At 41.9% G+C, this 25,809-nt stretch overlaps 1 protein-coding gene across 5 annotated transcripts in view; it reads right to left on the bottom strand.

Moving 5' to 3' along the window:
- Positions 1–2,728: 2,728 nt before the first annotated feature.
- Positions 2,729–25,809, bottom strand: part of DDX11 (DEAD/H-box helicase 11) — a 226,642-nt gene continuing 203,561 nt past the window's right edge. For all 5 annotated transcript variants that reach the window (XM_073621668.1, XM_073621667.1, XM_073621669.1 and 2 more), the window contains 9 exons: positions 24,131–24,203; positions 21,326–21,429; positions 18,261–18,410; positions 16,761–16,829; positions 16,437–16,537; positions 12,659–12,743; positions 12,293–12,368; positions 7,226–7,380; positions 2,729–2,864 (listed from right to left, as the gene is read on the bottom strand). In XM_073621668.1, the coding sequence (XP_073477769.1) occupies positions 2,823–2,864; positions 7,226–7,380; positions 12,293–12,368; positions 12,659–12,743; positions 16,437–16,537; positions 16,761–16,829; positions 18,261–18,410; positions 21,326–21,429; positions 24,131–24,203 (855 nt within the window). In that variant the 3' untranslated portion in view covers positions 2,729–2,822. The remainder of the gene's footprint in view (positions 2,865–7,225; positions 7,381–12,292; positions 12,369–12,658; positions 12,744–16,436; positions 16,538–16,760; positions 16,830–18,260; positions 18,411–21,325; positions 21,430–24,130; positions 24,204–25,809) is intronic.

Here is a 25,809-nt window from a genome sequence, read left to right on the forward strand (position 1 = left end):
ATTGAGGAAAAAAAATGAACTTAAATGATTTTAGCAAATGGCTGCAATATAACAAAGAGTGAAAAATTTAAGGGGGTCTGAATACTTTCCATCCTCACTGTATAACAACAGCAGATTGGTGACCCTCTGTCTATCTTTACTTCTGAGACACTTTGACTTTCTAAGATGCTCTTTTTATACCCAATCATGTTACTGACCTGTTGCCAATTACCATAATTAGTTACAAAATATTCTTCCAGCTCTTCCCCGGTAGTACCACTTACTTTGCCAGCTTTTTGTTGCCCTGTCCCAACTTTGAGATGTGTTGCTGCCATGAATTTCCAAATAATTTTTTTCTTAAAATGGTACTTTTTCTTTTTTATTGTGAATAAAACATAGGTTTGAGATCTGCAGACCACTGCATTCTGTTTTTATGTAGATTTTTCACAGTGTTCCAACATTTTTGTAATTGAGGTTCTAAATTGCATTACACAAAGCGCCAAGGTGTGCGCCTGTGCAGAATCGAGTGCACAAAGCAACATTACAGGCTGTCCCCACAAAGTGGAGTACGGGTACAGTTCCGAAGGTTTACCGAGGTTGTGCTAATCCGGATGCACTGCTTCTTTTATTAGTATTAGAAGGCCATGAAGGAGGTGATTAAAGAATCTGAAGTTAAAATAAACTAGGTAAGCCTAGGGTGATTTCTCTGCATAGGAGAAGAGATCCATCGCCTTAGGACACTAGAAATAAACAGAGGACTTGCAGAGTGGGGTAGAGTTATAACTGCCAGTGTCCAATCACCTGAAGGTACAAGCCTGCACTGATCAGTCATAACATTACCATGGATATGTAAAGTGAATAACATCAATTATGTTACAATCAATGGCATATGAAAGTGGGTGGGATGCATCAGACAGCAAGTGAAGCGATATTGTCTCTAAAGTTGATGTGTTGAAAGCAGAAAAAAATGGGCAAGCGTAAGGATCTGAATGAATTTGACAATGGCCAAATTGTAACGGCTAGACGATGGGGGGGTCAGAGCATCTCCAAATTGGCAACTCTTGTGCAATGTTTCCGGTCTGCAGTGGTCAGCACCTACTAAAAGTGGTCCAAGGAAGGAAAACCAGTGACAGGGTCATAGACGGCCAAGGTTCACTGATGCATGTAGGACGTGAAACCTGGCCCGTGTAGTCCGATCCAATAGAAGAGCTACTGTAGCTCAAATTGCTGAAAAAGTTAATGCTGGTTCCGATAGAAAGGTGTCAGAACACACAGTGCATCAGTTTCTCACGTATGGGGCTGGTTAGCAGCAGACCTTATAACACAAATTAAATGAATGAAGTAGCTGAATCATACACAAAAATATCAGGTCTGGAAAATGTGCACACTTATCAGCATTAAAAGAGAACTGTCAATAAGGGCTCATTTACACCTGCATTCTTTGAAGTGTGATCCGTGGTGGATCGCTTTCCAAAAAGTGCTGCAGGTGCGGCTGTTTTTTCTGCAGCCAATTGGCCTTTTTGAATGGGAATACTGTGCCAGCACCCTAAGCATATTGGTTGTGGTATACCCCCTTGATTCAAATAGTGGCTGCTGTGGCATGTATAAACCTCAGTCTGGCTGTCTTTAAAATTGTTTAAAATGTAGCTCAGCTGCCCTTTTTTTTTACCCCCCCCCCAGCCGCAAATACCAACCAAGCCTAATGCCCCGTACACACGGTCGGACTTTGTTCGGACATTCCGACAACAAAATCCTAGGATTTTTTCCGACGGATGTTGGCTCAAACTTGTCTTGCATACACACGGTCACACAAAGTTGTCGGAAAATCCGATCGTTCTAAACGCGGTGACGTAAAACACGTACGTCGGGACTATAAATGGGGCAGTGGCCAATAGCTTTCATCTCTTTATTTATTCTGAGCATGCGTGGCACTTTGTCCGTCGGATTTGTGTACACACGATCGGAATTTCCGACAACGGATTTTGTTGTCGGAAAATTTTATCTCCTGCTCTCCAACTTTGTGTGTCGGAAAATCCGATGGAAAATGTCCGATGGAGCCCACACACGGTCGGAATTTCCGACAACACGCTCCGATCGGACATTTTCCATCGAAAAATCTGACCGTGTGTACGGGGCATTGGAAAGAAAAATTAAGGTGAAAAGCACAGATCAAAAAAAGTGTTTGAAAACCTTGCATGCTACATATTTACTTTTTCAAAAAAATGTGTAATTTGTAGCTATGTTTTAATGTGCATTTGAAATAGGAACTGTCAAATTCCCTAGCTATCTCAGCAGCTGCTGGCTCCTTTCTAGGCAGTCGCAAGCAGCTTATTTACATGGTCATGTGTCATGAGTATGAGGAGTTACCATGGAAAATGACTAAGTGTGTTCCCTGCAAAGCTTGCTGGGCACCACTGCCATCCAGAACAATATGTCTGCATCCAGCAGCATTTCCAAGGAGTTTTGTCCCATGTGGATGGAGGGTCTTTGAGGCAATAGAAGACAAACCTAGTAAATTACTCCTGTAAAGGTAAACAATAGCAATGTTTAACCTCTTGCTGACAATAATCAGGAGCTCTAATCAGGAGCCAGCAGGATTGACTCCAAATCATGTGACCACTGTAATAGCCAATCACAGTAATCACGTAACCAGCAAGTCCATCCCACCCCCCAGCTTAAAGGCCCAGTTTAAAGGACACTGAGGTGGGAAGGAGTTAAAGTTTAAAAAATAGGAACGGTTCACTAAGTCTTTGAACAAAACCATTTATTGTAATAAATAACATACACATGTTTTTGTAGAAAGAGAACAAAATATAAAAACTTTTAGAAAAACTTGCAGAAGATCAGGATGTCAATGTAGAATTTGTCTTCTTCATCTGGAAGAACTACAAAAAAGAGACAAATGAGAAAAGTCAGCAAGCTGATTGAGAATCAGTCCTGGCATGCTGTTCTGAATAAAGGAATTCTAATACAGTATTTTATTTAATAGAATATAACATTTTCTCTAGTTCTCACATGGTTCCAAACAGCAGGGGAACTCAGAACATCTACACTTTAGGCTCCATTCACACCAATGCATTTTTTCATGCTTTTTGTAGAAACGCAGGACATTACTTTTAACATGGGTTCCTATGGAACACGTTCACATCAATGCATTTTTGTGCCTCTTTGGGGCACCTACCAAGTCCATGTGATCTTTTTTTTGGAATTTCTGACTAATTTTCGGATGTGGTGTCCCTAGTGTGTTATGGTCAAATCCACCCAGCCTCCCTCTTATCTATAAAGTATAAGGTATGCAATGAAAATTAAAAGGTTTTATCTGAAATATTTCAGTGACAGCCAACATTTCCATTATAATCTTTGTGTACTCTCCTCCAAGTGGATGTAAACCCGATTCATGAAATCTGACCTAGTTACATATATATGTAGTGTTTTCTTATCTCTCTCCAAAGCTGCCATGTCTTTCTCCTGTTCCTTTCTTCTATTATCACCATGATAACTTCTGACAAGTTCTCTGAGATGGGAGATAAAACCAGCCTGAAATGTGTGTTGTGGATTGTAGATTAGCAGAGAGCTTGTCTTGTCACAGCACAGCTCTGAATGTATCTTTGTTCGTGTGTGTGTGTGTGTGTGTGTGTGTGTGTGTGTGTGTGTGTTGCGTCTTTCCCCCAATCAGCAGCTGTTTCCCAGTGTAAGCCAAGACTACACTCCTACTGCTGAATGAGGGAGTGAAAATTCTAACACGATGTAAGAATTCTAAAGAATATAGCAAATTAAAGACAGCAGATTTACATGTAAAACTTATGTAGGGAGATTTGTTTCTTCCCTGTTTATCTGGGGCTGTTCGCTTCACTGGGTATATGGGAGGGTTTACATCAACTTTAAAGGCTTTAACAAAGATTTTTTTTAGCTGAAGCTGGCTAAAGATTTACAAATGTTTATGTAAAAGCTGCATGCGGCAAGGTGGAGAAAGTATTCAACTGGGTTGAATGCTTAGAGCCCTTTCACTGCCACAGCCCTTTTTAAACACAAGTTAAAATTTTCATTTAAGGCCTGAAGATTTCTTGAAACCCCCAAACATTATAGATTTTCACAAAGCAGAGACCTGAAGAATAAAGAGAGACTTGAGTTACCTGTAAAATCCTTTTCGTGGAGTACAGTACAGGGCACAGACGCCTTTAATTCTTGACCATAAGTTATATGCTGCCACCTACAGGTGAGGACTTTGGCAAGCAAGGTTGCTAAAGCAGAGTTCCACCCAAAAGTGGAAGCTCTGCTTATCTGACTCCACCCCCCCTCCGGTGCCACAGTTGGCACGTTTCCGGTGGGGGGGAGCGAGTTGCTGTTTTTGACAGGTACCTGTCCCCACTTCCAGGAGATCGCTCAGAAGTTCGGCCCCCTCCTCTTACTACGAATGGCGGTGGCAGTACCCAAGAGCTAATAGAAACATTGGCTGGGTTGCCCACATTGCTGGATTTCAGGACAGGTAAGTATCCTAATAATAAAAGTCAGCAGCTACAGTATGGGTAGATGCGGTCTTAATTTTTTACATGGGCAGGCGGAAGAGTGTAAAACTGAAAGTGAGACGCCTCCACTGTTATATTCAAAAGAATAATTCCAGGGCACAGCTGTGTCACAACATAAGTATGACGTCTGCTCCAAGGTCCAACCTTTTGGTAAGCCTTGGTCAATATACACATAAGTATGGTACAATCCACATACAGGATGTGTCAATGGATCACATTTGCCTCACCCACTTCCAGTGCCACATTAGGTCACCAATGCTAATAAGGAACAAGAGCACATTTCAACTGTAGAATACCCAAGGCTCATTTATTATTAAAACCTAATTAAAATGATTTCCTTAAAGCGGAGTTCCACCCATTTAAAAGTCAGCAGCTACAAAAAGTGTAGCTGCTGACTTTTAATAATCAGACACTTACCTGTCCCATGGTCCAGCGATGCGGGCACACGAAGCCTCGCTCCTCTCCACGGCACCGGCATTCTAACTGTGGGCACCCAGCTGTGGCCGGGCGTGCACTGCGTATGCAGGAGCTTCACTGTGAATGGCCGGGCAATCTTCTGGGACCTGTGACGTGTCCCAGAAGATTGCAGGAAGGGAGGGGGAGAGGTGATTTTCCATCCGGCGCCAGGGGAGGAAGTGGTAACTGGATTCCTATAAAAACAGGGTACCCGCTCCTCCCCCAAAAAAATGACATACCAAATGTGGTATCTCAGGGGGTCACCAAAACTTAAAGCGGACGTTCCATTTTTGGATGGAACTCCGCTTTAAGTCCAAAAAAAGGCCTCTACCTGTGTGACTGGCATCGTGATGGTGTCAGAATCCCAAAGCTCCACAAGACTATTGAAGTGTTCTCAAACTTATGTGTATATTGACCTATTTGCTCCAGAGTCCAACCTGCAGTGGCAGTGATTCACAGAAAAGTCTTTCTTATATTGCAGAAATCTTGTGCCAGTTGCACTTTGGATTTATTCTTTAAATATTGCAGTGGAAGATTATTAAGGGTATTGGCTGTGGAGAAGTATCACTACCAACGTTGCACTCTTATGCCGCGTACACACGACTGGACTTTACGACATACTTGGTTCGGCGGACTTTACGAATTAATGGACTTGCCTACACACGATCAACCAAAGTCCGACGGATTCGTACGTGATGACATACGACCGGACTAAAACAAGGAAGTTCATAGCCAGTAGCCGCCCTAGCGTCGTTTTTTGTCCATCGGACTAGCATACAGACGAGCGGACTTTTCGACCGGACTTGAGTCCGTCGAAAAGATTTGAAACATGTTTCATTTCTAGGTCCGTCAAACTTTTGGGGGAAAAAAGTCCGCTGGAGCCCACACACGATCGAATTGTCCGACAGACTCCGGTCCGCCAAACCAAGTAGGCTGTAAAGTCCGCTCGTGTGTACGCGGCATTATGTACATTAGGTTTAAGTGTAGTCTTCAATATTCCAGAAATAACAGGATTATAACAGAACCTGCTCGCAGTAGAGAGGTTGTCCATCACCTAAGGAAACTAGCAAAAAACTGGATTGTTGAAGATGGGAGGGGATATATGGGCTGTTCTAACAGTTTTGTTTTCCAGTGTCTCCCACCTAAAGGCAGCAGCATATATCTTATAGTCAAGGCTTGAAGAAGCCTGTGTCCTGTACGGTACAATTAAGAAAATAGGGATAGATGCAATTTTTGGGTCACATGATAGGGCACATGTTTCTTAAACATATATTTTCAGTACTTTTTTTCTCCAGACATTTTCTTCTTTTATTCTCATCTGGTGATCCTGCCAGTAACACATTTCCTGTCCTAGAGTGACAATGCTCACTTTACCGCATCTATAGATTAGCAGAATTGTCACCCTAGGACAGGAAGTGTGTTAGGTTTATGAAACACAGCCCCCTCTCCCCATCTCCAAAACATAAGGGGAAGGTTTTCTCTACACCAGAGTTGAACTGCACAAGACTGATAACACTGCTGGAGATAGGACAGCAGAGTCCACATGACAGCATTGAATTTCTGGAGCAATCAAGTGTATTGCTTTTGCACTTATCAAACAGATATGGTATATTACTAGTCCCAAAATACTATCACATGGGTTAGGTGAGAATTTCATTACCATAAAATAAGGTTATAACCAGTGGCGGCTGAAGCACCATTTTCTTGGGGGAGCAGCACCCCCAGCCAGCCCGACATCGCCCCCCCTTGTCGCTCGATCACCCGTTGCCAGCCATGCCCAGCACTTACCCCATCCAGGTCGCGGCTCCCCCCCCTCGTCTCCTCCCCAGTCCCAGCGGTCGCTTCTCCTCCCGACCAATCAGGACTTAGGACTCGTGGTCAATCGGGTCCCAGGACTTCTGGCCAAATCAGGTCTCTCAGGAGGAGAAACAGGAAGACATTAGGGAATATTAATTCACTAATGTCACACAACTGGGTGGGCTCTAAGCGCAGTGCTTTGCGCCCCGAGCCCACCCTTTTTTTTAAGCCAATTAGAGCCTCAGGCTCTAATCACGTGCTTAAAAAAAAAAAAAAAACCCGTTGAAATCCATGCGTCCGGCACCCTGCATATAGATTAGGGGCCGGACGCATGGATTAGGGGAGCGGCGCCCCTGCGCCCTGCATGAGCAGCTGCCACTGGTTATAACCTCTCACCACTCATTACAAAATGAGAAAAAAAAAAAAAAGGGTATTCTATTTTAAAGCGATCATAAACCGTCACAAACCTTGCGTATTGATGCAAATGCAGGCCCAAAAGTTGGTTTGATTTCTGTGCTGTTGCGAATCCACTGGGGTAGTTTGGAGAGGATGGCAGGCTGGGAGTACCTGTGGTCTAAGAGTACAATGCTGGCATAGTCACCGCGGTGCCGAATGGCCCGGCCTAGGGGGTAAGGCAACACGATGAATTCCTAAGAAATCTGACAGATTTTTTTCATAAAAAACGTTTTTATCTCTAACAAGAAGTTTCATGACCAGAGCTCTTATCATTTAAAATGAATGTCACAATTCATACAGTTGTGCTCATAATTTTACATACCCTGGTAGAATTTATGATTTCTTGGCCATTTTTCAGAGAATATGAATGATAACACAAAAACTTTTCTTTCACTCATGGTTAGGGTTTGGCTGAAGCCATTTGTTATCAATCAACTGTGTTTACTCTTCTTAAGTCATAATCACAACAGAAACTACCCAAATTACCCTGATCAAAAGTTTACATACCCCAGTTCTTAATATCGTGTATTGCCCCCTTTAACATCAATGACAGCTTGAAGTCTTTTGTGGTATTTGTGGATGAGGTTCTTTATCTTCTCAGATGGTAAAGCTGCCCATTCCTCTTGGCAAAAAGCCTCCACTTATGTAAATTCTTGGGCTGTCTTGCATGAACTGCACATTTGAGATCTCCCCAGAGTGGCTCAATGATATTGAGGTCAGGAGACTGAGATGGCCACTCCAGAGCCTTCACTTTATTCTGCTGTGGCCAATGACAGGTCAACTTGGCCTTGGGTTTTGGATCATTGTCATGTTGGAACGTTCATGTACGTCCCATGCGCAGCTTCCTGGCTGATGAATGTAAATGTTCCTCCAGTATTTTTTGATAACATACTGCATTAATCTTGCCATCAATTTTGACCAAATTTCCTGTGCATTTGTAGCTCACACATCCCCAAAACATCAGCAATCCACCTCCGTGTTTCACAGTAGGAATGGTGTACCTTTCATCATAGGCCTTGTTGACTCCTCTCCAAATGTAGCATTTATGGTTGTGGACAAAAAGCTCAATTTTGGTCTCATCATTTCAAATGACTTTGTGCTAGAAGGTTTGAGGCTTGTCTCTGTGCTGTTTGGCGTATTGTAAGCGGGATAATTTGTGGCATTTGTGTAGTAATGGCTTTCTTCTGGCGACTCAACCATGCAGCCCATCTTTCTTCAAGTGCCTCCTTATTGTGCATCTTGAAACAGCCTTGCCACATGTTTTCAGAGAGTCTGGTATTTCACCTGAAATTATTTGTGGGTTTTTCTTTGCATCCCAAACAATTTTCCTGGCAGTTGTGGCTGAAATCCTAGTTGGTCTACCTGACCGTGGTTTGGTTTCAACAGAACCCCTCATTTTCCACTTCTTGATTAGAGTTTGAACACTGCTGATTGGCATTCTCAATTCATTGGATATCTTTTTGTATCCCTTTCCTGTTTTATATAGTTCAACTACCTTTTCCCGCAGATCCTTTGACAATTCTTTTGCTTTCCCCATGACTCAGAATCCAGAAATGTCAGTGCAGCACTGAATGAAAGATGCAAGTGTGTATACACACACACACACACACACACACACACACACACACACACACACTAATTACAAGCAAACAGATCACAGGTGAGGATGTTTACCTTTAATAGCAATTCAAAACCCTTTGTGTGCATGTTATCAGGCCAAAATCACCAGGGTATGTAAACTTTTGATCAGGGTAATTTTGGTAGTTTCTGTTTTCATTATGATTTAAAAAGAGTAAACACAGTTGATTGATAATAAATGGCTTTAGCCAAACACTAACCACGAGTTAAAGAAAAGTTTTTGTTTTAGGATTCATATTCTCTGAAAAATGGCCAAGAAATCATAAATTCTGCCAGGGTATGTAAACTTTTGAGCATAACTATATATGGAATTTGAAACACTCAGGTACTTTTCTGCCAGATCTTTGGAGGGCTCTGACCCTTTCTCCCACTTTCTCTTCTTCCCTCTTTTTACCTGGGGTCCTTGGCCCTACTTTCTTAGGCCGTTTCTAGGTATTTTGTGTTTGATTTACAGGGACCTATTGTGTTCTGACAGCCTGTTGTACCATGTGTTTCACTTTTTGATGTATAATTTCTTGTTCATTACTTTGCCCCTGCGTGGATGGAAATGTTGCTGTTGTTTCTTGGGGCTCAATTCACAAAGTTATTTTCCTCTTTAAAATCTGTGATAAAATAGCTCATATCGTTTTCCAATATTTTTTGCAATTCACAGAAAAATGCTACTAAAATAAAGCATGAGTAATTTCATCAAAATGTGAGATATTTATCTGATGAAAACATGTATTTTATCTCATGATGTGATATTCAGCGGAATGGATACAGCAGAGAAGGATTAGAATCCCTGGCGGTTTTTATTGCTAATAAAGAGGTAAAATGGTTTAAACTGTAGAAATATGCCAACTCACTAAGTCAGTGCAGTCCCAGCAGCACTATGTATTAATACATAAGAAAAAAAGTAACTGGAATACCAGTCAGTCAAAGGGAAGCTGCTTTCCCAGAACACACGTGGTGTATCAAAAATAACCAAGTCATATGAAGTAAACACAAAATATCTCTATAAACGTCAAATATGAATTAAATATATGAATTTGAATTAAAAAAACACACACACCTTTCTTCCACCAATAAAAGACAATGTTGTCACTGGGGAGATTTCCCTTCACTTCCTGTCCCATAGCCAAAACATGAAGTTAAAAGGAAATCCCTACAAATTAAAAGAATCCCTTGGAGACCCCCAGGTCACCAGAACCAGTGTCCCCATTGGAAGATTTCTCCCGTATTACTTTTCTTGGGACAACCCAAAATTTGGGATTTTCTTTTACTTTCCCTTTCAATGATAAAGGTAAACAAGACAAATAGAGAGTGTGAATCTCCCTAATCGGGGCACAGACAGCAAGAAAAACCTGTGTGTGTGTGAATGTGTGCGATGTAATCTGTTTTGTACTGTTTTTTGGTCTTATAGCAGCACAATCTTGAATTTAAATGCATTTTAGGGTGTGCCCCCCAAATATGTTTTTGTATATTGTAGTAGACCCTGACCAGGTTTTTTTGGGCTGGAGCACCCCTCCCCCTCCTCATTACCTCTTATTAGTGGCCACCAGTGCATAGGTGGAATCCCTTCAGTTCTCCCACCTAGAGTTCAGCTCCCAAGGTTGAGACGCAGGATCTTTCATTCTATTACTAGGGTAGGACCCACTAATTCGGGGTACTTTGTCGCAGTAAGTGGGCTTAGCACTATATGACCATATAGTGTGACCAAACCCCCGTATTTTTTTTAATATGTTCAGGTGTCTTTAACTAGCCTTGCAGGATAAATGTCATTCTTGAATGTGTGCGCTGTAATCTGTTTTGAGCAATAAAAACCTGAGGGGTGTTCTAATCCCTCTCCACTCCCAAAAAAAATGTTTGCCTTTAGTTATACTTTAACCACTTCCCGTTCACCATATAGCAAAATGACGTGTGCAAAGTGGTAAATCCACAGGGGCGTGCAGCGCGGCGATCAGTGGTGTGGTGTGGCAGTCTGACACACCGCATCTCCGATCCCAGTAAAGTGCCTCTGACGTAGGCTCTTTACCAGCTGATCACAGTGCAGACCCTTCGAGGATGCCCACTTCAGACCACCAGGTGAGCCCACCAGGGGTGCCAAACAGTGCCCATTAGGATGGCACTCTGTGCCAATCAGTGATGCCTGTCCCTGCCTCCTGATCAGTGCTGCATATAAGTGCCTTATCATCAGTGCCAATCAGTACTGCCTCATCAGTGAAGGAGAAAACTTACTTATTTACAAAGTTTTGTAACAGAAACAAAAAAATTTTTTTATTTTTTTTCACAATTTTCTGTCTTTTTTTATTTGGAGCGCAAAAAATAAAAATCCCAGTGGTGATCAAATACCACCAAAAAAAGCTCTATTTGTGGGAAAAAAATTGATACAAATTTAGTTTGGGTACAATGTTGCATGACCGCGCAATTGTCATTCAAAATACGACAGCGCTGAAAGCTGATTATTGGCCTGGGCAGGAAGGGGGGAAAGTTCCCGGTATTGAAGTGGTTAAGTAAGTCAGCCCCAATGATTCTGTGTTTTTCCATATTTAGGTTTCTGTGCATTACTGTTGAGATGAGAAACTGATACAAAAAAGGTAGAAACTACTCAAAATTGGCTATTTTATACTTTACATTCCTTAAATACCTCATGCATTTATTTATTTCCTTTAGTGAATTGACTTTAACACCGTTTTATGGGGTATTTCCCGAGTGTTTTTGCTTTTTAAGATGATAGTGAATTGACATTTTCATTATCTCATTGGAAAAAATGTGTCACATGATTCAACTATCTCATGAGATATTCTTTAGTGAATTGAGTCCTTTATTACAAAAAAAAAAAAAAAAAAAAAACCCAAAAAAAAGAATTTATCAAAACGTTCAGTTACATCAACATTAAAGGGGCACAAAAAACTTTTTGGAGTTCTGGAAGAAAACATGTATGGGCTGATTTAAACTGGAACTAGCATCAGATACATTTTTTGAAACGAAATGTGCGAGTGTAACCATTCCAAATATTTATTACGTTTTTTACAGAGATCACAGTGCTCCCCCCTGACAATACCTTCATCTGCTTTTTTCTCCAGAAAAAAAATCTCAACCTAAATAAAATGACAGATTGGAGCTCAAGGACAACTTGTTAATGATAAAAAGGTGCTGCTTTATTAACAAATTATACATTTGCTGTATATTGTGACATGTCAGCAATGTATCCATTGCAGCCTTTTAAAAGGTAACAACAGGACCACATTAATAAGGTAATTAGCAATAAATGTTCAGCCAGCAGAAACCAATAATGAACATATTTCATTGTTCTAAATACTGTAAAAAAAGTGCAACCTGGTGGGCAGGCCACCACATGTGGTACATGTCATCTGGAAATGAGGATCAAAAGCAATATTTCGGTCTTTACAGAAATGTGAAATTCCTAATACAGGTCCATGTGTGTGTGTGACACTTACCGATGGACTGATTGACAGATTTCATGCACAGGTTCTCCAAGAGGGCTCTCCCTGCAGACACTCCACTTGTCTTGGGCTGAGATATTAGAAAAATTATGAGACAAGGAAAGAATATCCTTCCCACCTCTCCCCTGTGTGGTACATTCCACCCTCATACTTCACTATAATCCAAATAAATAACACAGTAAGTGCACATGTACAGATGCTTGCACCAAAAGCTGCTTTGTACCCTTACAAGTCAATGGAAATACAGACGCAGCTTAGAATGATGTCAGAATAAATGTAAACAGAAGTGAATGCACCTGAAAGTATACTATATTTGCCCATCTGCACAAACCCTAATCAGGGCAATCTGTCTCTCCTTACCACAGTCTTATCAAGATACGCCATTTTTTCCTGGAGCTCCGGTGATCGGATATTTGGGTACGGCATGCCGACCATCACAACACACCTAAGAAAAGGCATATAGATGATTTAGTCACAAGACAACTGCATCCAAAGCCTTTCCCTTTCAGGGAAAGTGACAGGTTCTCTTCCTAGCCCACCCCCACTAATACTTTTCCCATGCCCTGTTCTTCTGTTGGCTCCCTATGTCTAAATGCTCTGTAAGCTGCATCTTGGACAGTTTTCCAGTTTACAAAGGGTTAATGATCTCCCCTCCTTCCTCTGATGTTTAAAGCTTTCATCTATGTATATTTCCCAATAACCACAAAGGCTATAAATCCGCTCTGCATGCACCAAAATTAGATTATTGTACTTATTCTAAAATCCCTTAGAGTCCACTGTACGAGACACAGAAAGCCTTACATATTTGAAATATACTGCTACCTTTGGGAGGATTGGAGACAAACAAAAGAAAAAAAAACGTAGTCCAGCCCTGGTATAACCCCTCCAACTACCATCATACCTCAGTTTTGAAGCAAAGCAGTACCGTGATCATAAACACAGAGGGAAGACCCCCGTCCCTCAATGGACTCCAAGAAAATCATTTTACAACGAGTACAAACATCCTATTTTCTTTGTCATCCATGGAGGAACACAGGAAGTCCTACATTTTCAGGATGTCCAAAAGCAGTCCAATTGAGGAGATTGAAGGGTGGGTTACTCAGAAAACAATCGCCAACACATTCAACATAAACAGCAGAAGTTGCACTTTGCCTGCAGCTCAAACAGCTGCCTAAAACCTCCACCTGGTGGAACTTGGAGAACCTGTAAACATGAGACCAGGTGGCAGCCATACAAATCTGGCAAACAGTTGCCTGTTTGAGAAGCCAAAGTGCCCTTCTGGGGCCCATTCTGGATGATAACAAAAGGGGATCAGTCTTTCTAAAAAAGAAGAAATGGATGAGAGATAGACTCACACAGCCTGAACCACATATAGGCAAAACATCCAGACAGTATACAATAGAAAAGTTTGTTGTGATGAACTGGAGCTGAAAAGAGGGACTGGAGAACAATAGTTAGACTCTTTGTAAGTGATCTGACTAGTCAGACATGGTTTAATATAGTAAATTCACACACAGAACCAAGTGTGGGACTTGCCAGTGAAAACAGAGCTCTAGAAAGGACTTCCATTAGTTGGTTCCTAAGGCCTCATGTACCTTGCTGCTGGTAAACGCACATTTAGTAGCAGTTGGGCGTTTTTTTCAGCTACTCCTGAACCCTCCTCTATGTTATCTTATCAGTACATTTACACAGGGTCGTTTATAGTCTTTTATAGGCAGTTGAGTTTAGAAGCATTTTTTGGAAAGCAAAAAAATGTGTGGAGGACAAATGTTCAGAGGCATTTGAAACGCCAAATGCCTGTAACAGCTTGTAAACGTGGTAACTCGTGTTTAGCCACGTTTTGTTTACAGGCGTTTTTATTGGAGATACATTTTTGAAAAGCAAACGCAGCCCAACGTGGCATGTAAACGATAGATAGATAGATAGATAGATAGATAGATAGATAGATAGATAGATAGATAGATAGATGACATCCTGTGACTGTAGGGCAAAAAATACTGCTGGGGGGACCTCCATTAGGTGAGCCCAGAGTTGGGCTTTAACTCCATTTATTTCTCGATATCCTTCAAACTTGTGACTTGCTCATCCTTTTACTGGCTACTTGCTTGGTGCAGATCAGCAACATCAGGATGAGGATGTTTATAGCTCTGATGCTTTTACTTTTAAAACCAGGTCTGCAATGGCAGTCTTCATATTGTAACAGGTACCGGAGACAAAAAAAAAAATAGGTAGTACTATGTATTACCAGGGGGGTGGAATTTTTAGGCTGAGAAACACTGGAGAGGAAGTAACAGTATAAAAATATAAATTTATTGAAGGTTACAAATACATAAAAGTAAGAATGAAGATTATAACATAAATGCATCTATGAATATTGTGCAGTGAGCCCTTGTATGTCTGTGACAGGTTCCCTTTAAGACCCACTATAGCTCTTCTCTGACTCCATGCTGCATACCTGTTACCATGACAATGCTAGAAAGATTAGGCGTGAAAGACTTGATTTTCTTTCAACATCTCAGAACATCACTATAAGCAGGATTGAATGAATCCCAACAGCCAACGTGCTCATCTATATTATATAGCCAGTTCCTTTTTTACCCTTTCCTGTTTTTAGATAGTTAGGAATAGTTAGTCGCCCTCTCAGTTGCTGTGTTCCATTGGGGTTTTCCCTTTATTTCCTCCTTTTCAGCAAGATAAAATGTTTGTAAACCTCAGACAGCAAATATGAACAAAGCATATCCCTCTATAGCGTGTACTTGTGTCAATTAAAAGCACTGTGTCATTTCTGGCTGTTTCTTTGTCTCCCTGCTATCTGCTTAAGTCACTTCTGACAAGTTTACCTGACACCAAGAGAAAAATGGTGACAGACGAGGGAGCTCCAGCAGATTAAAGCCTAGTACAAAAGATGAGATTATGGGACGAATGATCGTCAGTTTTTTTTCGTGCTAGTCTCCATATCAAAAACGAATAGGTACTAAAGTACGAAAATTCTCGTACGACAGAATAAAAATTGGGAAGTGATGTAATGTATTTGTATTGTATTATCAGACAAAAACTGTACGGATTAACCCCCTGGCGCTGGCCGCAGGCAAACATGCGGCCTCTCGGTACCTGGTCCTTGCGTGAATTGCTGTCAATACAGAGTTACTGACGCCTAACCGAAAGCTCCTGATCGTTGCTTGCGATCGGGAAATTTTGGATCACATGAACGCCGTGACAGCCAATCACGGTGCTTATGCTATCTTAAGCCCCACCTGCCTCCCGGCATCATAAACCTCTTAAAGGGCCGGTAAAAATCATACACTCTGGTATCATACGAGAAAAATTTTCGTGTTTGTTCCGTTGAAAAATTTTGGATGAAAGCTGTGTACGAACGATCAGATTATCAGACGATTGCTTTAAAAGGGGTATTTTTTGTATGATATTCTAATTGTGTGTCAATCAGCTCTCCTAACTGAGCTTTACAAAGTGTAACTTCAGCTCTCTTCCCCCTTTTTTCAGAACTCTCAAACAAGCTTACAAATTGTGCACTTTGATTGGATGTAGAGAAAAGAATACTGCAGATAAAGAGCTACAGTACAACTTATGTAGGAGGATTTGTTTAATCTCTGTGTATGACTTATGGTTGCCACCTCATCCCTTTAAACCCGAACACATATGAATTACACAGGTTCTGTGGCTGATTAAGGTGGTAATTAAACTCACTTGGTGTCTTGTCTGCATTAAATTAGCCTCAGAGCCCGTGTAATTCATATGTGTTCGGGTTTAAAGGGATGAGGTGGCAACTCTAGTATGACCTGAGGATCATTCCTTCACTGGGTGTATGTAAGGGTTTATAACCACTTCAAGGTACATAAAGACTATGCGGAGAGCAGCATAGCATGCACACTGCAACAACTTCTCGACAATGATTTGCAGCAGAAGCTGGAGATCAGTTTTATTATCATCTTTCCATATACACTGAAACCTTCATAATTGGAAAACAGGGTAGGCCTGTGTTCCTTCTTCCTATGGCAGCCCTTTAATGCATCAGAAATGCAGGTTAGGAAACAGCAAAGTGAGATGGGGTCATCTTCAGTATAGAAGAGGTGTCTATAAAAGCGATCAGAAATAGGATTAAGGTTTTTAGCACACATACCTGCCCAGGTCATCAGAAAAGTTGATTCCTTCACTCATCTTCCCTCCAACAACAGAAAAGAGAAGGGCGCCAGTTAAGGGCCCTGCAGACTGGCTGGAGATCTAGCAGGATAATATGATAATTAGCAAAAAGACATCATTTGAGGCTGTGTAAGTGAAAGAGGTTTTAAAGTTTTCCGTCGACCATAATTACTACATAAAACTAAAATGTTATGTAGCACTTATGCAGTTTGGCTGCACTGGCGATCCTGAACGGCCAGGAAGCTTTGAAATCTAAAAACAAGAAATATTTGGTAAATAAACCAGTGGCAGCTCTTTGCCTTACCTTGATGCAGCGCGAGTACTCGGACAACACTTGTTCTACCTGGCTGGCTTTCTTCGGCTCCTGAAATATCTGAAAAGTGTTCAAATACAAATCAGTGGAACCATTCCCTGCATCTTCTAAACTTCACATCTTCTAGAGGAGAAAGTCCGGCCTGCAGGATACTGTATTAAAGCTAAACTCCAGCCAGGAGGAGAAGATCATCATTATAAAAAGGTATCTACCTTGTGTCAAAAACACTGGCCATTGGTTCCTGAGGTGCGTTTTTTTATTCTTCCCCTTCCGGCACATGCACACTAGGCATATATAGCCCCTGTGTGTCCAATCCTGCTATTTTCATGTTCCTGGGAGGCACAGGTGCAGCATCCAGCCCGCCCAGCATCCTGCAGCCCATCAAAGTCTATGATGGAATAACTGTGTTCCAGGAATACGCCCACTGAACCCATTTAGTGCCCTAAACGCAGGTACCACATATTATACTGTCAAGCTGCAGCATACAGTGCATTGGGAAAGTATTTACAGCACTTCACTTCTTCCACATTTTGTTATGTTACAGCCTTATTCCAAAATGGATTAAATTCATTATTTTCCTCAAAATTCTACAAACAATACCCCATAATGACAACATAAAAGAAGTTTGTTTGAAATCTTTGCAAATTTTAAATATAAAAAAATGAGAAAAAAAAAAAAAAAAATCACATTTTGCCACACAAAAGAAAAAGCATGATTTACCTAAAAATGTATTAAAGATGTTTTAATTGGGAATGGGGAAAGAGAGCTCAAGGTCAAAAGTGGACAGGATCCTGCCATTCAGCTTTAAAATGAGGGACTGTGGAATTCAAAAACAGACAACAGAGCTAATGGGCCGAGTGACTGCAGAAGTAGATCTAGGCTCTCCCACCTTGGGATTCCTGTGTCCGCCTCCCCTGCTGCATTGCATAGAGTACATAGTTTGTCATTTTCATTATGGGAGGTTTTTTGTTCAGTTTTACTTTGCAATTAAATTGCTGAGGAGAAAAAGTAGCCAAATCCCTACATGTGGCTCTCAGAGGCAGCCCTTTTGCACGTTGAAACGGGAAAAAAAGCCCAGACTGACTTGTCAGAGCTTATACACAAGTAAACTCCTTTACCACCCCCATGTGACAGTGCTGGGCCAATTACAAGGCACAATTGCTCACAATCACATTGGAAAGGGGGAGTGAGTCACATTCTCAGAAGTTCTGGGTGTTGCACTTTGTTCCCTAAAGCTAAACAATGTGACAAGGGATTCAGGAAAGGGGAGTATGTGCTGCTAGCAAAGTGAAGAGCTAGGTGGCCCTTCCATTTTGCCTTGCATGGGAAAAGGAAAGGGTCACTTCAACTAATTTTTATTTATGTATTCCCACTATTGAATGTTATTAGACATGCAACTAAGCAAACAGCAAAAACAAAACACTTCAATAAAAGAGCACATAGATAGAAGATCTGCCTCAGGTTTTGTTACCGCAGTGTCACCCCACATACCTTTTTCTTGGTCGCCAGCCGTTTCAGCTGCCCAGTCTTCTCCCAGTGATCCAGGATGAGCTTCTGGTAGTCGTAGGAAGGAAAGAAACACACAAGCCCTCCCGGGATGACATTACACAAGTTCACCAAGATCCTTCCAGTCTCATCCATCTGCAGGGATAAAAATACACTGTCTCTAAATGACCAGAGATGACAAAAGCCTTGCTGCTTTCCAGAAGGGAAGGCCTGGACCATACATGAAAGGGATAAGGGGCCACCAGGACTTACAATCAGATGTTTAAAAATCATTCTGTTGACCATGGCAAGCCATTCCTTTAGTAATTCTATCGGGTGTAAAACATGAAAATGGACTAGAACCCATGGTAGTTAGCAATACAGACTATTCTTTCAGACAGCATTAAACTCTTCATGAACAGGAGGTACATTTTGCCTTTGTGATAGCATTGATTCAGGTTTCTTTTAATAGTCTTTTTGTTCCTTAAACAATGAAATACATAAATGAGAGATGGTTTATCTGCCAAAGGAATTGCATTTCTGTCCATCCAGTCCAGAGATTTAAAGAGGAACTGCAGTCTCCTCACATAATTTGTAATAAAAACAACTTTGCCATTCTAAAGCTTCCCTCCAACCACTTTTCATATTATTTTATATATACTGTGATTCTGTACTTGTCAAATATGCTGCAGAAATCAGAAGTGGGCTGTATAAGGAATTTACTGGCAGAAAAAAAATGTTTTACTATCCAAAGTTAAAACAACAAGGGCAGAAGATTTAATAGATAGAAAGATGAAAAAATAAATGAAGGTCTGCTTTAAAGAGGATTTCCAGGTATGGATATTTTAAACATAGTTATATTGGTCCAGCCTGAAGTAGACACCACTACTCCAGTAATCTCTACTTGATCCCAGGTCTCGTGCTCAGTGGCTGGCCTCCTGCATTCTGAACACAGGAAGACATCCACTCAGCATGTGCGCCACTCATTTTCTGAATGAATGCAAAGCCTACTCTGACTGGACGAGGTGGAAAGCTTGACATCGCCCTCCCACCTTTCCAACTCATCCAGTCAGCAAACAATTCTCTGAATGGCACCCATGCCAAGTGTACAACCTCTTGTGTTCAGAATGCAAGAGGCCAGTTGTTTAGCACCGGACTTGGGTTTAAGTAGAGATTACTGGAGTAGAGGTGTCTACTGCAGTGATTTCCAGTTTACAGGGGTATTGGCTGGGTATGTATACTGTACATTGTTCCATTGGTTCAAGCTGAACCAATGTAACTATATATAAAAATACCCATACTAAAAAATATTCCGACAGTACAACCATCCTGATGACTTGCCTTTTTTTCTACTGCAATTAAAGTGGTAGTAAACCTTATATATACCCAGTGAAGTGACTGGCCTCAAGTGATACACAGAGATGAAACAAATCCTCCTAAGTTGTACCTGTTTATCTGTGGTCCTTTCTTCTCTACATCTTTTTAAAGTGTAGAATTTATCAAGATTGTCTGAGCATTCAGAAAGCGGGGGCAGGGAGCTGAAGTCACACACTCCAGAGCTCAGTGAGGACAGCTCTAAGAGCTGATTGGAGGGAAGAGACACATCCTCCTTCATAAAGCACACAGGAACCAAGCTGAAGCTGTCAATCACAGGCTGTGTGCGGGAGCTCCCTCCCCTGCCACCTTTTTACTCTTGGTGTCAGGAAAATTTGTCAGAAGCTATTCATGCTGATAGCAGAGGAATGGGGCAGCAGACAGAAATGACACTTAGTGCTCTGGACTGAAAAAAGTACACACTATAGAAGGATATGCTTTGTACATATTTCATCTCTGAAATTTACAACCACTTTAAGCAACACAGATATAGGCTGGGGCGGGGAGCTGACCTGAGTAATAAAGGGCAGTGAAAAAGCAGCAATATACTGTTAAGCTTAAAGCGGAGTTCCACCCATTTAAAAGTTAGCAGCTACAAAAAGTATAGCCGCTGACTTTTAATAAACACACTCACCTGTCCCATGGTCCAGCGATGCGGCCGCCCCAAGCCTCGATTCTCTCCCCCCTCCTCTCTGCGGCGCCAGCATTGCAAGTGTGGGCGTCCGGTTGTGGCTTCACAGCCGGATGCAAGCTGCGTGTTACAAATGGCCGGGCAATCTTCTGGGACCTGTGACGTGTCCCAAAAGATTGCAGGGAGGGGGGAGAGGTGAACTTCCTTCTGGCACCGCGGCGCCAAGAGAGGAAGTGGGAGCTGGGTAAATGTGAGAGCTAGGTACCCGCTCCCCCCCCCAAAAAAAATGACACTCCAAATGTGGCATGTCAGAGGGTCACGAGTACTTAAAGTGGAAGTTCCATTTTTGGGTGGAACTCTGCTTTAACTCCCTGCTCTGAATGCTGCTGTACAGGAGGTTACATGAACAATTACGGTTTTTTTATAATTAAATATATAATTGCATTGACGGAATGGTTTTATACCTTCTTGGAGTTTTGGAGTTCAGCTTTGAAGCCAAACTGACCTTACATTTTAAATCAGCTAAATACATTTCAGGTGCATCAAATCAAAGGGTGTGCAATCAAAGTCTTACAGTTTGTTTTCTTTATAAAGGCAGAAAAGCTTGTGCCCTGTCAACATGCTGTAGAGAAGGACCTTTGCTCTCTCTGTGGATGCAGGGGGCTCTCTGCAGAGGTCCAATACTTTCTTTGCCGAGTCAGAGCTAGAGCTCTCCAATAAACAAAACTCAAGCTCCCTACTGATTGGAGAGCTCTAGCTCTGCCTCTGATTGGGTGTCTCAGACCTCTACAGACAAAGCACAGGTTTCCCACAGAGAGCAATAAAAATCTGTGTAAAGTGCTCATGCATTGTATAGCAGGGTGTCTTTTACTGCAATCGTCCAGCTCATCTGTATGCTGGTGTGGAAAGGTCCAACTCATCAGGAGGTATTTACTAAAGCACAATGCTTGTGCTAGTTTTACTGGCTAATACGTAGTCAATATGTCAACTCTTTTTTTTTTTTTTTTTATTCATTAAAGGCAGTTTTTCTGATGTCTCGAGTGTAAATGTTATAAGCTGTGCTTACCATCTCAGGCAAATCCCTCTTCCGATAGGTAAATTCCAACTGCTGATTGGTGGGCCCACTGCAAAGCACTATGGGTAATATGTTCTCAGGTGGGATGACATGTCCTGTTGGGAGGGCACAGAGAAGAGGTCACAACCATGACTTATCTTAGGAGGGGCCGGTGGTTTTCTATGTATAACTGTCACGTTATCAGCTGACTGGAAAGATAAATACTCTCTTTAATATGCAGCCAGTAGAGCAACGAGCTGCTAACTTGAATACTTGTGTAGGGTCACTGACACCACTGGTCTAGCATAGAAGTCAGGCAATCTGTATATTTAGGACAGACTGGTAACAGCAGCCTGCATGTGTCTCTGTACAAGTTACTATTCACTGTGCTAACAAACACTGCCTGAACCCAGTCCAAAGCAAATCTTTCCATTTTTGATAGAGAGGGGTGCGATTTCACCTCTTTTCTGGTCTAAAGAACCCTAGTGCAGAGGTATCTCCCTACTGGCAGAAAAAGCCTAGAACTTCAGCTTATATATCACAGGCTGAATGTGCTCTCAGTATATTTCCATGAAGAATCCATTAAAGCATGGAGGACTATACAGTGTACAGAAGCAACACGTTTTCAGTTTGGTCTTGGCTGTCAGTTTCTCTACATATTTACATCATTAGAATCCAATTTGGGTTTAACTGGTAATAGGACATATCTTGTTATTGTGATTAAAGGGGTTGTAAACCCTCGTGTCATACTTACCTCCACTGTGCAGTTCATTTTGCACAGTATGGCCCCGATCTCCCTTTTCTGGGGTCCCTCAGCGGCGCTCCTGGCTCCTCCCTGCATTGAGTGTCCACCAAGGAGAAGCTCTCTCCTTGGTGGACACCCGTGCGAGCGCACTCCCGAGTCCTGCATCCGTGTCTGTTCACACAGAACGCAGGACTCGGCCCCGCCCCCTGGCACAGCGTCATTGGATTTGATTGACAGCGGCGGAAGCCAATGGCTGCGCTGCTATCAATCTATCCAATCAGGACACGAGACACCAGCTGGTGTGCTCGTTCCTGGCTGGAGAAGGATCGGTGTCAGATAAATAAAACAGGGGGCTTGGGGGGGGGCTGCAGCACCACAGAAGGCTATTCACCTTAATGCATAGAATGCATTAAGGTGAAAAACCATGAGGGTTTACAACCCCTTTAAGTATAGCCAAGCTTTTTTATGCAAGGGTGCGCTCTGTTCTGCACTCCCATATCCCAGATTCAGCCGACAGCAGATTACAGACACCCCCCCCCCAAAATTTTCCACATTTTGTCATGTTACAACCAAAAACGTAAATGTATTTTATTGAGATTTTATGCGATAGACCAACACAAATAATAATAATTGTGAAGTGGAAGGAAAACTTTTTTACAAATAAATATGTGAAAAGTGTGGCGTGCATTTGTATTCAGCCCCCTTTACTCAGATACCCCTAACTAAAATATAGTGGAACCAATTGCCTTCAGAAGTCACCTAATTAGTAAAAGAGTCCACCTGTGTGTAATTTAATCTCAGTATAAATACAGCTGTTCTGTGAAGCCCTCAGAGGATTGTGAGAGAATCTTAGTGCACAAACAGCATCATGAAGGCCAAGGAACACACCAGACAGGTCAGGGATAAAGTTGTGGAGAAGTTTAAAGCAGGGTTAGGTTATAAAAAAATATCCCAAGCTTTGAACATCTCACGGAGCACTGTTCAATCCATCATCTGAAAATGGAGACTATGGCACAACTGCAATCCTAACCAAGACATGGCCATCCACCTAAACTGATAAACCGGGCAAGGAGAGCATTAATCAGAGGAGCAGCCAAGAGGCCCATGGTAACTCTTGAGGAGCTGCAGAAATCCACAGCTCAGGTGGGAGAATCTGTCCACAGGTCAACTATTATTCGTGCACTCCACAAAGCTGGCCTTCATGGAAGAGTGGCAAGAAGAAAGCCATTGTTGAAAGAAAGCCATAAGAAGTCCAGTTTGCAGTTTGTGAGAAGCCATGTTGGGGACACAGCAAACATGTGGAAAAAGGTGCTCTGGTCAGATAAGACCAAAATGTAACATGTGTGGCAGAAAACTAACACTGCACATCACCCTGAACACACCATCCCCACCGTGAAACATGGTGGTGACAGCATCAAGTTGTGGGAATGCTTTTCTTCAGAAAGGAGACAATTTCATGCTCCCAACTTTGTGGGAACAATTTTGGGATGGCCCCTTTCTGTTCCAACATGACTGCGCACCAGTGCATAAAGCAAGGTCCATAAAGACATTGATGAGCAAGTTTGGGGTGGAGGAACCTGACTGGCCTGCACAGAGTCCTGACATCAATGCAATAGAACACCTTTGGGATGAATTAGAGCGGAGACTGCGAGCCGGGCCATCTTGTCCAACATCATTGCCCTACCTCACAAATGCACTTCTGGAAGAATGGTCAAACATTCCCATAGACACACTCCTAAACCTTGTGGACAGCCTTCCCAGAATAGTTGAAGCTGTTATAGCTGCAAAGGGTGAGTCCTTTTGACAATATGGTGTAACCTAATGTGGTTCTAAGTCAAACTGGTGCTCGCTTTCCTTAGTTCGTTACTACAAAAACATCTCCTATTCTTCAGAAAGCAGCTTGTGGAAATATTGGCATTAGACATACCTAAATAAAACCATATTGATCTCTAAAAGATGCAGCCCTTTTTATTACCTCCTCAGTTTGTCACAACTTTTATCTAATGTCTATAGGTATACAAAACATCTCCTGATATAAGGTTCATATAAAACATGGAAAAGCCCAGACTCACCGCAGGAGAACTCCACTATTCGGTCTGGGCTGAGTCCCGCTGATATCAACAGCTGCTGCTTAAAATCCGAAACCTATAAGACAGATGCAGGGACAGGGATGCATGAGACAGCTGTGTATGTACGGAAGTTGCACTCAATAACAATTTGTAGGTTGTCACTGGCTAATTGTTGTTCTGTCACAAAAGACAAGAGGAAATCAGGCTGCAGTACACAAACAAGGCAGAGTACAGGCGCACGGCATATCTGTCACCAGCCAGACAGCATCTGCGGCATCTGTCATTGTGTCTTCAGCAGGATGGTGATACAGGTTTGTTTTAATATTTCTTCTCTCTTTCTGTGAGTATTGTGAGAAGCGCAAAAGTACTTAAATTTATAAAAATCATTTAACACTGAAATTGAAAAAAAGAAAAACTTTTGCTTTTAAACTCATTTGGAAAAATTATAGTAAAATTTTGCACTTTTATAGATATAAATACGAATGATAATCTTAACGTGCATTTATGACCATTTCATTTTTACATTTGGATGAAGGCTTAAAATTCATCAGTTTCTTTTGCAGTCTGTCAGGTCAGGGAGATGTTCCTTCACTACCTGTCCCAGAAACACAACAGAAAGCAAGAAGAAATCTCTTTAAAGCAAGAGAAACCCTCCCTAAAGTCAGCCAAAGATGGATGGAAATTCAGCCGGTTCAGCAGGGAACCCACAAATTTCAATCCATCTAGGGCAGTGATGGTGAACCTTGACACCCCAGATGTTTTAGAACTACATTTCCCATGATGCTTACCTACACTTCAGAGTGCATGAGCATCATGGGAAATGAAGTTCCAAAACATCTGGGGTGCCAAGGTTCGCCATCACTGCTCTATGGGCAAGCTGGTTGTACAGAAGTCAGGTCTCTCGATCGACTTCTGTTCAACCAGCCCGCTGGAAAATTTTCACTCAGTGCCACCGGCTATAGCCAACAGTCCTGATGAGTGTATTCTAACGGCAGGGAAGCCTCTTTCAGAATACAATAACTCTGCAGAAGGGATTCCCCCATACACCTCAAATGTGCACAATAAAGAAAAAAAAGAAAGAAAGCCTAAAAAAGAAAATGAATGCAGCCATCACAGTTAATAATTGGTAAGCTGCAATATAATAAATGTTTGTTTTTGGGTTTAATACTATTAAATTAGGGTGACCTCACCTCTAAGAGATAAATGTGAGTGCTGCTAATCACTAGTATTCCCTCCATAGCAAAGCATAAATGTTAGCTCAGGACCATGCTCTAAGGTCCCAAGGAGAATGTCCTGTCTCCTGTCTGAGCTCATAACTGATGGACAGCTGGAGAAGGGTAAAAATGACCACCAAATTGCATGTAAGCCTGCCAGTACTGTTATAGGCTCACAATCTCCGCTCAAATTCATCCTATCGGGTTGAGGTAAGGACTCTGTGCAGGCCAGTCAAGTTCCAACACATGCAGTCATGTTGTAACAGCAAGAGGCAGTCTCCAAACTGTTTCCACAAAGTTGGGAGCATGAAATTGTCCAAAATGTCTTGTATGCTGACGCCTTAAAGCACTGTACACATGATCAGATTGTTGGCCAACAAAACCGTGGAATTTTGTCCAAAGGGCATTGGCTCAAACTTGTCTTGAATGCACACTGTCACACAATTTGTTGGCCAATAATTACGAATG

Source organism: Aquarana catesbeiana, linkage group LG03 (assembly GCF_042186555.1).
Source record: "Aquarana catesbeiana isolate 2022-GZ linkage group LG03, ASM4218655v1, whole genome shotgun sequence".
NCBI classification, from domain to species: Eukaryota; Metazoa; Chordata; class Amphibia; order Anura; family Ranidae; genus Aquarana; species Aquarana catesbeiana.